We start from the raw sequence: 14244 nt of genomic DNA, 5'->3' as shown, positions 1-14244 counted from the left end.
GCCGGTAGCCTATCAACTACAACTGCCAACCACGGCCAAGCTATATGATGTGTTTCATGTCTCCCTCCTAAAACCATATACGGGGTCATCGCCTACATCCACTCCGTTCCTTCCTCTAGTGGACGACGGACACGTTATTCTTACACAAGTCACGGTGTTACACGCCCGTTTGGTCAATGACCAGTCGGAGATTCTAGTCCAGTGGACAGCTACAGAACCTGAAGCAGCTACATGGGAGCTGTTGGACATCTTCAAACAGGTCTACCCAGCTTACGAGTTTGAGGACAAACTCTTTCTCCAAGGGGAGGCAAATGTTGTGGACTCAATAGCTAACCGAGTTATGCAATGGAGGCGCACTGAGTTACAGAGTTAATAGTTTTCTTTCCACATTGTTTTAAATTCATTTTTCATTCATTATTTAAGTTAAATTGCCATAGGGGCAGAATTATAATATTTAACCCTAAAACTAGGGGGGACGTCAAGCTTACTTAGGGGGCAAAAAAATGAGAAAAGGGAAGCATTGAATTAGGTAAACAAGGTTTGGAGTTCTCCTTGATAAGCTCTAGGTCCAGATTCCCTTAGCGTCTGAATATTTTTCTCTCATCTTTGATTACTATTATCTATTGATCTATACTGAGGAAGAGAGGGGAGTTGTTGTCCCTTTTCCTTGTTCAAAGAGAGGTTTCAACTTCTTTTTTCATCATTAGCAGCAAGAGAGGGATCTTACCCTCCTTTCCGAGCAAGAAGTGAGGATTCTATATCCTCTTATCACGAGCAATACTATGCAAGGAATTGAAGCATCAAGACCAACAAGAAAAGGTAAGGATCCTCTAATACGTGATCCAAAAGTTATACATGATAGGAGTTTTCCAGCCCTATCACAGGTTCCAAACCCTCACATCTGTGATCAAAGGAGGAGTCTTTTTTCTTACCCTAAAACAGCAGATTAGCCTAATAAAGAGAACTATTTTCCTTCGATCCAGGATCAACACAAAGACACAAAGACAGGATTTTTCTTTTTCCTTAACGAGCCAACAACTCACATACCGTGCTGGTGCTGGATTCTCAAATACCACGCCGAGTTACTCGATCCGACTAGGACCATAATAGTTTTACAGGAGAGAAACAGGAAAACGTTGCGAACATGGTATGCTTCTGATCCTTCGTTCATAACGGACCAACAGAACGAAACCATCGCCTCCTCGTGTTACACTGACTGCAGAAAAGGAGAGACTACGGAGGCAAAAGAAAGATGGGGTTGGATTATTACAAAATCCTTCAGGTTGATCGAAACGCAAGAGAGAATGATTTGAAGAAAGCTTATCGGAAGCTCGCCATGAAATGGCATCCTGACAAGAATCCCAATAACAAGAAGGAATCTGAGGCCAAATTCAAGCAAATCTCTGAAGCATACGATGTACGCACTTATTCCATCTCCTTCTTGTGCTACTATGTTGTGCCACCATGGACATTGTTGTGTTGGTAACTGAAAGTCATCGTTTTTTCTTCCATTTGGGAAGCAATCGTTTGAAGTTATTTACATAATATCCGCTATCCTGTTGCTAACATTTCTAAAAGATCTTATTTTTAAGGTTCTCAGCGACCCCCAGAAACGGGCAGTCTATGATCAGTTTGGGGAAGAAGGCCTCAAAGGACAGGTGCCACCACCGGGATCTACCTCTGCCGGCCCCTTCGGTGGTATACCTAATATGTTCAAATTCAATCCGAGGAGCGCTGATGATATTTTCTCAGAGTTTTTTGGTTTCTCCACCCCATTCGGCAGGATGGGCGATATGGGCGGTGCTCATGGCAGTGCCAGATTCCCACGGGGAGTATTTGGAGAGGATATTTTCGCCTCCTTCGGAGGAGGTGGTGGGGCGGAGGCATCAGCCAATGCACCGCGCAAGGGTGCCCCCATTGAGCGGAATCTTCCATGTAGTTTAGAGGATTTGTACAAGGGCACCACTAAAAAGATGAAAATTTCCCGGGATGTCTTCGATTCTAGTGGGTGAGCTTTTTTCTTTTCCTTAGCATGTTTATGAGGTGCCTTACTGGAATTAAGCTCTGACTTGAATGGGTAGGGCTTGTATTAGGAAAATCTAGAATTTATTAATATATTGTCTGCTATCCATTTGAAGTTACGAAGCTGAAAAGAAACTTCAGTGAAGAGCTAGTCTAATATTACACACATCTATTTGTCTCCTTTTAATCTGTTTTCCCATGCATTAGAATTTTTTTCTTGCATTTAGCTGAGTGCAATTGACTTATGATCTTTTCTTTCTACGGATTGTCAGCATTCCTTGTGCCAGACCCATGGTTAGTGACAATGAGTCAGGAAGAAAAACAATTACAGGATGGTTGTGGCATGCTTTAATTTTGCAGGTATACTTCAACCTGCATCATTTGTCTTGCTACAAGGTCCTGCATACCTGCGTCCATGACACAATTATTTTAACCCTTTTGAGTTCTTTCCCCAATTGGAAGCAGCAGCATTACTAGATTGTGATTATCACTTTAGGTCAGAATTTTAGGTTTTTGATACAATGGTGGATGATTAGTTTACATATATTTGAGAATTCATCCTGAAAGATAAGGATGTTATACGAGTTAATGTTCTACTAATGAAGGTTCAAAAATGTTGTTCGAGAGTGAATAGCTTCCGATGAGGAACATGGTAGTTTAATCTATTTATATATCTTGTATGATAGTGTGTTGAGTGGGTATATGTTAAACACCTAGCCAATACTACCCAAAAGACCGGCCTGTTAGGAGCGGAAGGCATAGGTACTTAACCCCAGGACCATAACAGTACACCCACCTTCACGAGCCAACAACCACGGCGGCCGGGATTAACACACACAATCGCCGGCCGGGATTAATCACACGCAGCTATCGGGACGCTCGGGATTAACACACACAGATGCCCTGCACAGGAGTCAAACTCGGGACGTAGTGCCAACTTTGATACTAAATGTTAAGCACCTAGCCAATACTACCTAAAAGACCGGCCTGTTAGGAGCGGAAGACATAGGTACTTAGCCCAGGACCATGACAATACACCCTGCCCGCCCGAGCCGACGACCACGGCGGCAATAACACAGCAACGAGAACCGGGTCAAGATCCCATAATCCCTTACGACCCAACGCCAAGGGCGTGCGGTCCTCCTACGCACACGGGGACTCGAACGCGGGACGTAGCGCCTGCTCTAATACCAAATGTTAAGCACCTAGCCAATACTACCTAATAGACAGGCCTGTTAGGAACGGAAAACATAAGTACTTAACCCCAGGACCATAACACTATATGGTTGAATACCATTTTAATTCTATAGGTGTTTCTATTTTTAAAATGGTGCTCAATGTATTAGTGCAGTAGAAGGGTTGGTCAATCACTTGTTAGTGCCCTGCTCATTGGTTATTGTCCGGAGGTGATGGTGCCAACATTTTGCTGCACTGTCTTGAAATTCTTGTTGATAATTGTTATGGTTGTAAATAGTGAAAGGGTTTTTTACCTACTAATTTCTTGTTTACCAGCAGCTGTGATTGGCTCTTCTACCAAAACTGGTGGCCTTTTCCTTTTCTTTTTATTTTTTTATTTTTAATTTGAACCAGTGGCCTAATTTAGCTGTAGCCTTGTCAGAAAAGAGGCATGTGATTAACCTTTTCATGGAATACACATTATTGGTTATAGGTGCTGTAATTGCTAATTTCATGTGGATAGAGGTTGCCTCCCTGCTTATCTAAAGATTCAGCCATTTGAGGCTGATCATCTTACATTGTCCTAAAAATAAAAAGAAATCGAAAGCACATGGAGTACAGAAATCTCCAATTTTTTGGAGGAGATATCTGATCCCTTCTTAAAGGAGATCTGGTGGATCACTTTTAGGAATCAAATGATAATTCTATGTACACTATATATATATATATATGTGTGTGTGTGTGTGTGTGTGTGTACATACTCCATAAACTTGCTGAGTTTCTTGTAAAATAAGTCAAAAGTGACAATTGTTCAAGGAAGCAGGTGACTAGGTGTAATATGTGGTTAACCTTTTGGGACCATTCAAATTTGTGAAGAAAAATGAAAGACATTTTGAGAGCCAAATCATCAAGTGACATCTGTATAGCTCAAAATGAGTATATTTCTTGAAGTAGCTGGAAAGAAATCTAAGGAAGCCTAGTGAAGGTGTTTCCTGTGTCTATTAATGAAAGCGTACTAGCATAAGAGTCCCTTAGCATATTCATTCTTCCAGAACTGAGGTGGGATCATCAGAAATTATTATGTTGAGGTTAGTTGGAGGAGGCTTCTTATGGAGTTCTTATAGACCATTATGCTTCTGTACGGGTGAAAAAATATCAAAATCTGATCACATTGTGGTGGAAGCCTTTTGTGATACCCATATAGGGGTTGGATCTAAAGATACTGTTATGGTCGAAGTTATTGTCTTCAAGAAATTTTTTTAAATTTTCTATTCCTAAACTTTCTACACCCAGCTTGTGGCATTTTATTTCAGTGTTTTGGAACTGATGGGTTCACTGTCTGATTTCACTCACATAATGATGGCAGTGCCAATACTTAACAACGGATTCCTTGGCAATGCTCATGATGTCTCGGTTATCAATGAGGAATGAAGGGGGCCTGGGCGAAAGTACAAGTGCATCTCATTAGGAACAGTCACATGTACTGTCAAAATGTTTATCGAGAAGTGAAGTTGATAAGAAGTTTGATTTTTCTAAATCTTTTTCTTTGTTAATCCTTCTTTGGCATTCATATGTGATTTATTAAAGCCTTATAAAATTCCACAGGTTTCTGTCATAATTTTTGCAGGATTTACTTGTATCGGATTTGTTCATTAATTTTATGTTGCGTGACACATTGTGCACTGTAGTAGTTCTTTGGTTAGTACCCTGAGGTTTTGTCTTCTTCAGGCATATTATTATGCTAGTCGATTCCAGCATGTTCACAAAAGCAATTTTTTTCTTTTTAGGGTGACCATGCTTTTCTTTGGTTCCATATAAGTTTATGCCTGAACTTGACAAAGTGTGATGAAGAAGATGCTATATGATATTTCTGTTCGAGAACGGTGTAATAACATCAGCCTTCTCTGTTGTCATGAACTTAATAGTAGTTTTATTTCTAACCCTTTTATTGTGGGTATTGTAATCAACTCTTCCTGGTAATTTCTTTGTTCATTGTCAGGAGACCGACAAATGTGGAGGAAATCTTGACAATCGAGATCAAGCCAGGCTGGAAGAAGGGCACAAAAATCACATTCCCAGAGAAGGGAAATGAGCAAAGGAACTTGATACCTTCAGACCTTGTGTTTATAATTGATGAAAAGCCACATAGTGTCTTCAAAAGAGATGGGAACGATCTCATCATGACCCAAAAGATCTCCCTTGTTGAAGCGCTCTCAGGGTATACTGTACAGGTAACTACCCTAGATGGTCGAAACCTGACCATCCCAGTCAACAACATTATTAGTCCATCGCATGAAGAAGTAGTTAAAGGTGAGGGAATGCCAATTCCAAAGGAGCCAACCAAGAAAGGCAATCTGACAATCAAGTTCAACATTAAATTCCCCACCAGGCTAACAGCAGAGCAGAAGACAGGCATCAAGAGGTTGTTAACATCTTCCTGAATGATTGTTCTGCAGTCTAATGCCTTCTGTAAGTTTTGGCATTTCTCATGAAATTTACATTTGCAATTAGCTCTACTTCATCTTTAGCATTACGTCAAATTGATACGGGTTGTAGAGTGATATTTAAAATGTAATCGGTTTTTTTTCTGAGGATGTTGTGCGGGATTCAATTTTGCCATTTGATAGGTATTCAGTCGAATCCATGCAATGAAAGCAAAAAACCATCAATGAAACACCAACCACAAGTAATTGCAAAATGTGATATTGGCTACAGATGAATGTACAATACAGTTAGGCTTATAATGGGGTCAAATTCCACAGAATTGACAGCCAAGAGCTAGAACAATTTGATACATCCTCTTACATAGAACCAAATGACAGCCACAACCTGATAAAACCCATGATAAAAATTTACAGAGGGGGTTAGCAGGATATTAACTAATCAACTAAGACTTACACATACTATGAACTACATTGTACACATCGAATAATTACATGCAACTGCCACAAAAAAAAAAAAAAAAAATACAAGCAAATTACATGTCAATCCAAAGTAATTCTGAATGGAAGGCAAACTCCTGGCGCTTGCTCTTCCATGTAACCTTCCTCACAAGTAACTAACTTCAATACAGGAGTTGACCGGCTCTTACATCTTTCTGAGGCTTCCATGAAACTCTTTCCTAGAACCTTGTCAATCCAAACCTCAACATCTCTCATCCCATCAGATACCCATGCAGCAGCAAGTATCTGTTCCATGCTTTTCAAATCTATCTCCAACAAACCTTTGGACTTCATTGATGCTTCAAAAACTTTCTTGATTTTTTTTAGTATATTTTCAGCCAGAGCATCAAAATCAAATGGCTTAAATTCAACTGTTTCATCCACCAAATCAAACAACTCTTCAAGCCAAGCCTCTGAATTTTCTGACAAAGAGTCACTCTCTTCATCTGTAACGTTGATATCTTTTGCCTCCATCTCTTCAATTGACAGATTTAAATCCAGAGACAGATGTGATGTCTTCTGACCCTTAATAAACTCTTCTAGTTTCCGCTTACTCACTGATACATGACCTGAAGAGCTTGTTCTGTCCAGGGATGCATCACGGGAGTTAACTACAACATTGCAGCCACCTTTGGCTATGCGCTCTGAGGAGCAATCAATCAGAATCTGCATATCCCAGCCTTGGGCAGCCAAGACCCTTTGCTCAGAGAACTTAGCATAATCTTTTCCACATAAGACAGTTTTACTCCTTAGCCTTCTCACAGTAGTAATAAATATTGTGTTGTTAATCCCAATTTCCCTCCCATGAGTGTTTGGAAATTTTCCTGTCTTGACCGCTTGAGATAAGCTATTTTGGAGCATACAATCAGCCTTATCTACATTTTCAAGGAAGACAACTGATAAGGGCCTTTTGCTTATTTCACCTGCAATATAATCAACAAGAGTCTTCCCTCTTGAATCATACCCACTTATTTTTGGTCCAAGGTCAACGATAGAGTGGCAAGGGGCATCACAATCTTGAGCACTAAGATCAACACTAATAAACTTTTCCTTACTACCAAACACCAACTCTGCAAGAGCCATGGCAATTTTCTTTTGCCCAACCCTATCAGGCCCCATAAAACTCAGCCATATATCCCCCTTCAAGCTTGCACCACGACGCCTCTCATTCCCTGCTCTGCAATTGGCTATAGTTTGGCTAATAGCACATATGGCTGCTTCTTGCCGGCCAAGTTTTTCAGTTAGAGTTCTCCATAGAGACTTGAAATCCCTTGAATCAAACTTTTTAGTAGTATCAGAAGTATCCAGACCTTGTAGGTCACAAGCAGCAGTAACACCCTTACATGTATTTTTCACTAAACTATTTGAGTGGACCTCAACCGGTGGCCAACCTGTAAACTCTTCTGACTGTTCCTCACAAATTTCAAAGTCTTTCTTCTGTTCTTTTTCAGGAACATAATTTGTTCCTAACATCAAATCAGTGGTTATAGATGTCACAGAGGATAGAGATGCCTGCCGATATACAACACCTGTATCTGACAAAGTATATAGCTCATATCGTAAATGATCCTTTTGAAGCTCTTCACTCTTTGAAAGTCTTGCATTTGGTCTGGACGGTAAGTTTTCATTTTTAGACTCAGAAACCACAGGAACTAGCATGTCCTGGCATGATACTGAAACCTTCCGCTTATCTGTCAAGATGGGGAATTCATTTTTGCCACTACCGTGTTTTGGAGATGTACTTTTACTCCAGCTACAGTGAGAATCAGATGGCTCTTTTTTATCCGCTATACCTGGCAAGCTAACAACACCAGGAAGACATTGGGCTCTGACCTTGTGACAATCAGTTCCAAGTATTTGATAGCTTCGGTGAATACGTAGGCAAATATCGCTCCATTTCTTCTGCAGACCCATAACCTTAGCATAGAGCACTGCCCCATCATCTTTGGCCTGCACTGAAGAGAAGGAATGCAATTTTACATGGAGACTAATATATTATGTTCACACTCCAACTACAACATTCAACACGTTGATTCACCAAAAGGATGCAATATCAAGTAACATAAGAGAATCCAACAAAAATACACACCTGAGCAAGGTCACATCCACTGCTGCCTCTACCCAAAGCAGCCCTCTGAAGCAAGGTAGGCAAACTTGCATGCGGCTGATCCTCGCCAGAAAGCATGGACCTCTTCATAATCGCTCCAACTTCTTGCTGATACTTTGCATCACATATACGACAAGGGATTGATAAGGCTTGATACGAACTGCTCATAGGACTCCTTAGATCTGATACCGTTGAGAAAAACCCACCAAATGGCACAAATGACTCCATTAAGCTGTAAGGACATCATGAGTAGGGAACTGTCAGATACACACAAGAAGTCAGAAGCTAATGCAAAACATGTACACGTTAGAAAGAAATTGGCATATCATGAGGCAAAACCAAGTAAGCAGCACAATCAAGAGGATTTCATTGCTCTAAATGCATCTCCAGTAAACCCCAAACAAGACTTTTGTTTTGTTGAGATAACATTGAAATTAACGCATATCCTAATAAGCTCTGCCTTATTTATCATCTTAGAAAGTCACTTCATTCATTTCAAAACAATTACTCTTGAAAACACCATAGACCAATCAAGGCATTAGAAGCAGAGGGTAGTCATTTCCATAAGTAGGGTATAACTCGATGCATATTTGTTAGAATAGCGATAATGACCATTTAACAATATAAGAGTATCTAAAAAATATAAGCCAAATTTTAGCATTTTTTACATCCACTTTGTATATGCCATTTATAATTAGCTTAATGAATTGTAAAGGATCGACCCATTCCTGCACATGTTCTCAGTTCTGAATAGGACTCGGTGCTGCAAAAAATCTCAGATTCCATGATGAATTTAGTAAGAAGTAAGCAAGAGTTACACAATACTGTGATTGACACAAAGAAAAGATAAGTATAAAAAACTAGAAGAAGTCGGCAATGAAGAAATAATTTGCTCAAAAGGAGGTATTTCATGGACAAGTTAGAAGCAACAAATACAAAGACGACCTGGGCCAAATCTATAAATCAACTTGAGTTTTTAACTGGGGCCAAATCTTAACCTTTAAACAACCTAAAAAACCTGATTCTCTCCTTGGTTGAGTCACTTTATTAAGGGTAAAGTTCATGACCCACCGGTGCTGAGAAAGCATTTATAATGTCCATTGTCTTCAGAAGAAGATGCTTACCAGAGATTTTCAGTGTAGAGTACTACTTTTTTATTTAATTGATGAAGCTACATGAGTAAGCTATGGAAGTATGTGCAACATGACAAATAACAGAGTTTAGATTAACGCGAAATTCTTTCTATGTAAGCATATGAAATATATACGGAGAATATAACGCATCCATAAAAGATGAAGTCCAAGGCAAGAACAAGAGGTCAGAAGACTTGATGCTCCAAAAAGGACTCCAAGTTCTAGTCCCAATTCCAGTACATTTTAACTTGTTTGCACATGACGTTTCAAAAAATAACCCATAAAAAGAACTGAATGAAATCTAGAGAGAAACCCAGAAAGGAACCACACTCAACGGATAAACTTTCGAAGGAAGCAAATTCCATGACATGGTTCACAAATCATATGGATGTCAATTAGCGATCACAGAAATCCTTAATAGTTCAATGTAGAGATTGAGATCAAAACAAATTGATAAGATTAGATTCATGTGGTAAATTGGATTCTTATAGTTGTACAACAGCCAACCTGCCACTCCCAACTTACCATAAAAAACAAATTGACCTTTGATGAACTAAATACCAAACAAGCTCCAAAAACATTTTCCCATGATCCAAAAGAATCTCAACCATGTCAGGAACCAATTAGATAAATATATTTTTCTTACAATTAAACAAAAAGATCTAGTAATCATTCAATCATAAAGGGATTTTAAAATGGCTGGTCAGTAGTTCAACTCCCTATCCATAAGCCCTTGCTCATAATCAAGCTTCAATCAAGCACCTGTTTTCATCTTTTGGAATCACACTCCCAAACACATTCTTAGAATCAGAATTTGGAGCTACTGAAACCATACTCGCTAGAAATACCCATAATTTTTTGTAGAGGAAAATATGGAGACAATTAACATATATGACCTACCATATGGATGTCCATATAGGGGCTTCTTAACAATCTGATTGCTGCTAATATTTCCCAATATAATCCTCCAATACTGTAATGTCTGTAGAGGAGGCTAGCAACTAGTTTTAGTAATCATGCTACTCATTTCATAACGGACTTTATGGTATCCTAAAGACCTCTCTTCATTTGACCTAGACATTTCTCTTCACCTTTTCCTTTCAAATGACCCCTTCACGGTCTTAATTGATGCTTCCAGGCAGCTATTCAAAAGTCCTTCCTTTTATCTCTTTTTGTCAACTCTGTCTGATCAATGAAGTCCTCAGACAATCTCAGTTGAATTCGAACAGATTTTGTTTTAGTCACCTTTCCCAGTCCTCAGATCCTAACATGACACCATCACTCAACTTCATAGTATGAAACTACATCTAACTTCAAATTATCATCATTTTAAAAGAGTACAAGCCTGAAACAGAGAGTGAAACAATTACATTGACTCAGAATTTGGAATCTTGCCAACCCAGACAAGGATTTTCAGGCAAGACAAAGACTACATTTAAAGTATCAGGTAAGGTGTCTCGGATTTTCAGGGGGAGACACATTATTCCCCCATATAAAATGACTGGATGTCTCGTGTAATCCACGTATATGCCTGAGACATCTCGGATTTACACTGGGCAAGACATCTTGGAAATCCAAGACACCAACCCCTGCTTTGAGTAGATAACTGAACCAATGCTCGGCAAGCTGAAATTTTGCTTAAATTGCCCTTGTCAGATGCCACTCACTATGACACAGGAAAATATCAAACTCAAACTTTTTTTGCAACGGCTGACAAATGTTCTGGCTCATAGATGGAAACTGTTGTTATCAAATGGTTTATTATCAAATCATACTAGCTGTTTGCATAACATTGAGCCAGTTACCATTCAAACAAAATACTTAAAGTATAACCCTAGGGAGTCTTGAAGAGCAGGTATGGGAGAGTCTTACATGACTCCTCTCACAGAAAGAAGTCTCATAGAGTAAACATTAATATGGTAAAGTCTAAGACGAATCTCATGGAAGGTTGTCTCACGAAGAGTCTCAATTACAGGTGTTTTATTTATGTTATTCTATTTATGTTCAGTTGTTTAATTGTTCTACAACTTATCTTTTAATGTTTGTAACTGAGACAAGGATAGTATATTTATAATCTCATTCTACTTGTTTCCTCTATTATAAATATAGACTCATTGTACTCAAATTACAACAAGTTAGTAATTATAAATAAAATTTAGTTGGCATGAAAGGCATGTAGCCTGAACTTAAAGACTGCTGCCAGTCTAAAAATAGGACTTCGCTGACTTTCTTATGAACCATTTTTATCTTCCAAAACTTATTTCCTCAAGCGTGAGGCATTTAGCACCTTGGAAACAACTTAACGAATTCAAATACAGAGAGCAACTGCACAACCACGCACATGGAGACCCACTACTAAAAACATACGAGTGTTCTATTTCATGGCATTTCAAAAAGGTAAAAAAGAAAAAAGTATGTCGGACTCGGAACAGAACAGCCTAGTCGACCAGTTCAATTCAAACTTATTCCACAATTGCCGATGTAAATTATTGTGCGAACACGTGAACAAGAGAAAATTTTGACTAAGTTCAATTAAACATTAAAAGTAACAACTAAATGATCTACAAAGACGTGATGAAAGCAGAACCTACCAATAAGAGTAATGCACCGATTTAAGGAAGAGAAGGCAAATCTAGATGAAACACACCTGTGGGGCCGAGGATGCAACCTTCCTAGACCAGAGCTGATCGAAGTTATGGGAAGAAGCTGGAGATCCCAATCCTTCTCCAAGGTAGGATGCAGAGAGAGAAACTTCATGTACGTTTCATAATTCGATGCAGAGCCAATCAACCACAGCCGCCGCTCGTGGTGAAGTTCCAGCAACCTGGAAAGTTCGGTCACCACCAAACCATCGTTGCGGAAGTTCTTCAGATCTCCGACGTCAATAACAACGCCAGACCAGGCCAAGGGACCCAGCTCTTCAGACCTCGATCTCAGCGATCCCTCCATCACTTCCTTCTCAACAGAAACAAACGTCAACCCAGCGAGTTCTCTCAGGACCTGGTGTTCGGTTCCACCTCTCTCAACGTAACATTGAAAATTTCGAACTGCCTCTCGAGACGAAACACCAATAAGAAACGGATTCTTGTTCCTGTTTTTCGTCAGAACCTCGCCAATCCGCCGGCAGTTCTCGTCGAAGTCGGAGACGTCGGGCTGTGTTTCGGCAAAGTTACATAGAAAGAGAGGGGGGAAGCGCGGTCCAGGCGGGCGAATAATCGCCAGCTTAATATCCGTACTTCGAAATCCAGCTTCTCCAAAGACACGGCTGACGACAGGGTCGTCGAGAATGGACAGAACCATCTGTCTAAGCTCGACCTTAATCAACAAAATGGAAGAGGTCGGAGATTGGTTTGCCTGCTGCTGAAAGGAATGCTGGTTGTTGAACGTGTCAGGGTTCCGGCGTTGATTGGCCTGCGATCGCTTAATGGCAGCCATGAGAGAGTTGGATATGGGCGGCTCATCTAGGGTTTGGGAGGAAGGCAGACGGTCGAGCGCAACACTAAAGTAGAGATCGAGCGCTCGTAGCTGTAGGCGTGGGGAGTAAGCAGAGCTGCGGGCTCGGGAGCAGGCCTCCCGAAGGAGCGAAGAGGGAAGAGCGAAGAAAGCAGAAACGGCATGGAGAGAGGTGGTCTGAGAATGGGCTCGGCGGCGAGCTACGGCGACGGCGTCGTCGAGAGCCCTAGCGGCATCCGGAGTGAGACATTGGCGAGCGGCGCTCACCGGCGTCGGCATTTCCCGGCGAGCATTAAATAGGTTTTTGCTCAAAGCGGCCCTCGCTGTCTCTCTCTCTCCTCCTGACGCCTGAAGATAATAAAAAAATGCAGTAAGAATAAACAACATTCCGCTTTTGATTATTTATTAAGAAGGACGAGGAAAGAGGAGGGCGAAAGTGTGATGACGTGGCAAGCGTGGACCCCATTTTAGCGAATGCACATATTCTTGTCGTTTTTTTCCTGCATTCTTATCTCGCTCTCTCTCACTAAACTTTCCGCTACCATTCGTTTTGCTCTTTGGGGGTTCACAAGGGCCGACCCGCACCGGAGTGCGAAAGAGATAGGAGGACACGCGCCGGAGCGTGAAATTCTTTCGTACGCCGCGTCTGACCAATCTCGACCCTGTAGCACCACCTGAATCCGTTGGTTCGTAGCGGGTCCCTGTCACCCCTTAAGAGTCGACGGCTACGATCACGTCGCTCCCGTAGAGTCAGGGGTCACTGTCTAGTCATCAAAAGCCCACTGAAAAACCCTTTGAAGGCCTGTATTTTTAGTTTCGAACTATTATAAGTAAAATATATATATTTTTAGTGTTATAAATAATTAGCATATATAATGAATTTCAGATGTTTTTTATAATCGTTTTCGGAACCACGTCACGCAGTAAGCACCCGTGTCGACAGCCACACGATTATTCCGATCACACGTGTCAATCAGTGATGGTAGCCACTTAAGCGAAGTGGGGCCGAGTCAACATCGTCAAAAGTCCAAATGGAGCCGTAAAGATCGCGTGCAGGTCAGGGAAAAAGGGTTAGAAAGGAGGAGAGGGGTCCTTCCACGGCTTTCTTTTTTATTTTTCCCCTTCCTTTCCTCTCCTTTCGGACGGAGAGAATATTATATTCCATCACCAAAAAGCTATCCGGATCTTCTCGTCTTCCTCAACTCATCGCCGTTACTATTTGCAGGTAAGAAAGATGTATTATCAACAATAATTTATCGTCTCTTCCGATCCTCCTTATTTTATTTGAAATCATTTTATAATGATCTTATTCGATCAACTCTGTTTTCATGAAAAAATCGGAATCGAGAAATTTTTTTTGTTAGTGGTAGAAAGCTTTTAAAAAACACAGAGTTGAATTTGATGATTCATT

At 40.6% G+C, this 14244-nt stretch overlaps 2 protein-coding genes across 3 annotated transcripts; one reads left to right on the top strand and one right to left on the bottom strand.

Annotated features, from left to right (window-relative positions):
* Positions 1-759: 759 nt before the first annotated feature.
* LOC137965046 (uncharacterized) lies at positions 760-6175 on the top strand. Of its 2 annotated transcripts, XM_068811444.1 has the most exons (5): positions 760-819; positions 984-1417; positions 1593-2008; positions 2295-2382; positions 4565-4735. In XM_068811444.1, exons 2-5 carry the CDS (start codon positions 1253-1255, stop codon positions 4664-4666), a joined length of 771 nt encoding a protein of 256 aa, XP_068667545.1. In that variant the 5' UTR covers positions 760-819; positions 984-1252; the 3' UTR covers positions 4667-4735. The 2 variants fall into 2 exon arrangements, with proteins under 2 accessions (XP_068667545.1, XP_068667544.1); XM_068811443.1 differs by lacking the exons at positions 2295-2382; positions 4565-4735 and adding an exon at positions 5198-6175 and having other exon boundaries at positions 783-819.
* LOC137965045 (protein SMAX1-LIKE 7-like) lies at positions 5937-13186 on the bottom strand. The gene is made up of 3 exons (XM_068811442.1): positions 12028-13186; positions 8230-8479; positions 5937-8090 (listed from the first exon to the last, which is right to left on the bottom strand). Exons 1-3 carry the CDS (start codon positions 13110-13112, stop codon positions 6183-6185), a joined length of 3243 nt encoding a protein of 1080 aa, XP_068667543.1. The 5' UTR covers positions 13113-13186; the 3' UTR covers positions 5937-6182.
* Positions 13187-14244: the final 1058 nt, after the last annotated feature.

This window comes from Aristolochia californica, unplaced genomic scaffold (assembly GCF_029961685.1).
Source record: "Aristolochia californica isolate CCGP_79_NKW_82.1479 unplaced genomic scaffold, dmAriCali1.0.hap1 SCAF_5, whole genome shotgun sequence".
NCBI classification, from domain to species: Eukaryota; Viridiplantae; Streptophyta; class Magnoliopsida; order Piperales; family Aristolochiaceae; genus Aristolochia; species Aristolochia californica.
Note: the sequence above shows the minus strand (reverse complement) of the source record. Positions and strands in the feature narration are given on the sequence as shown.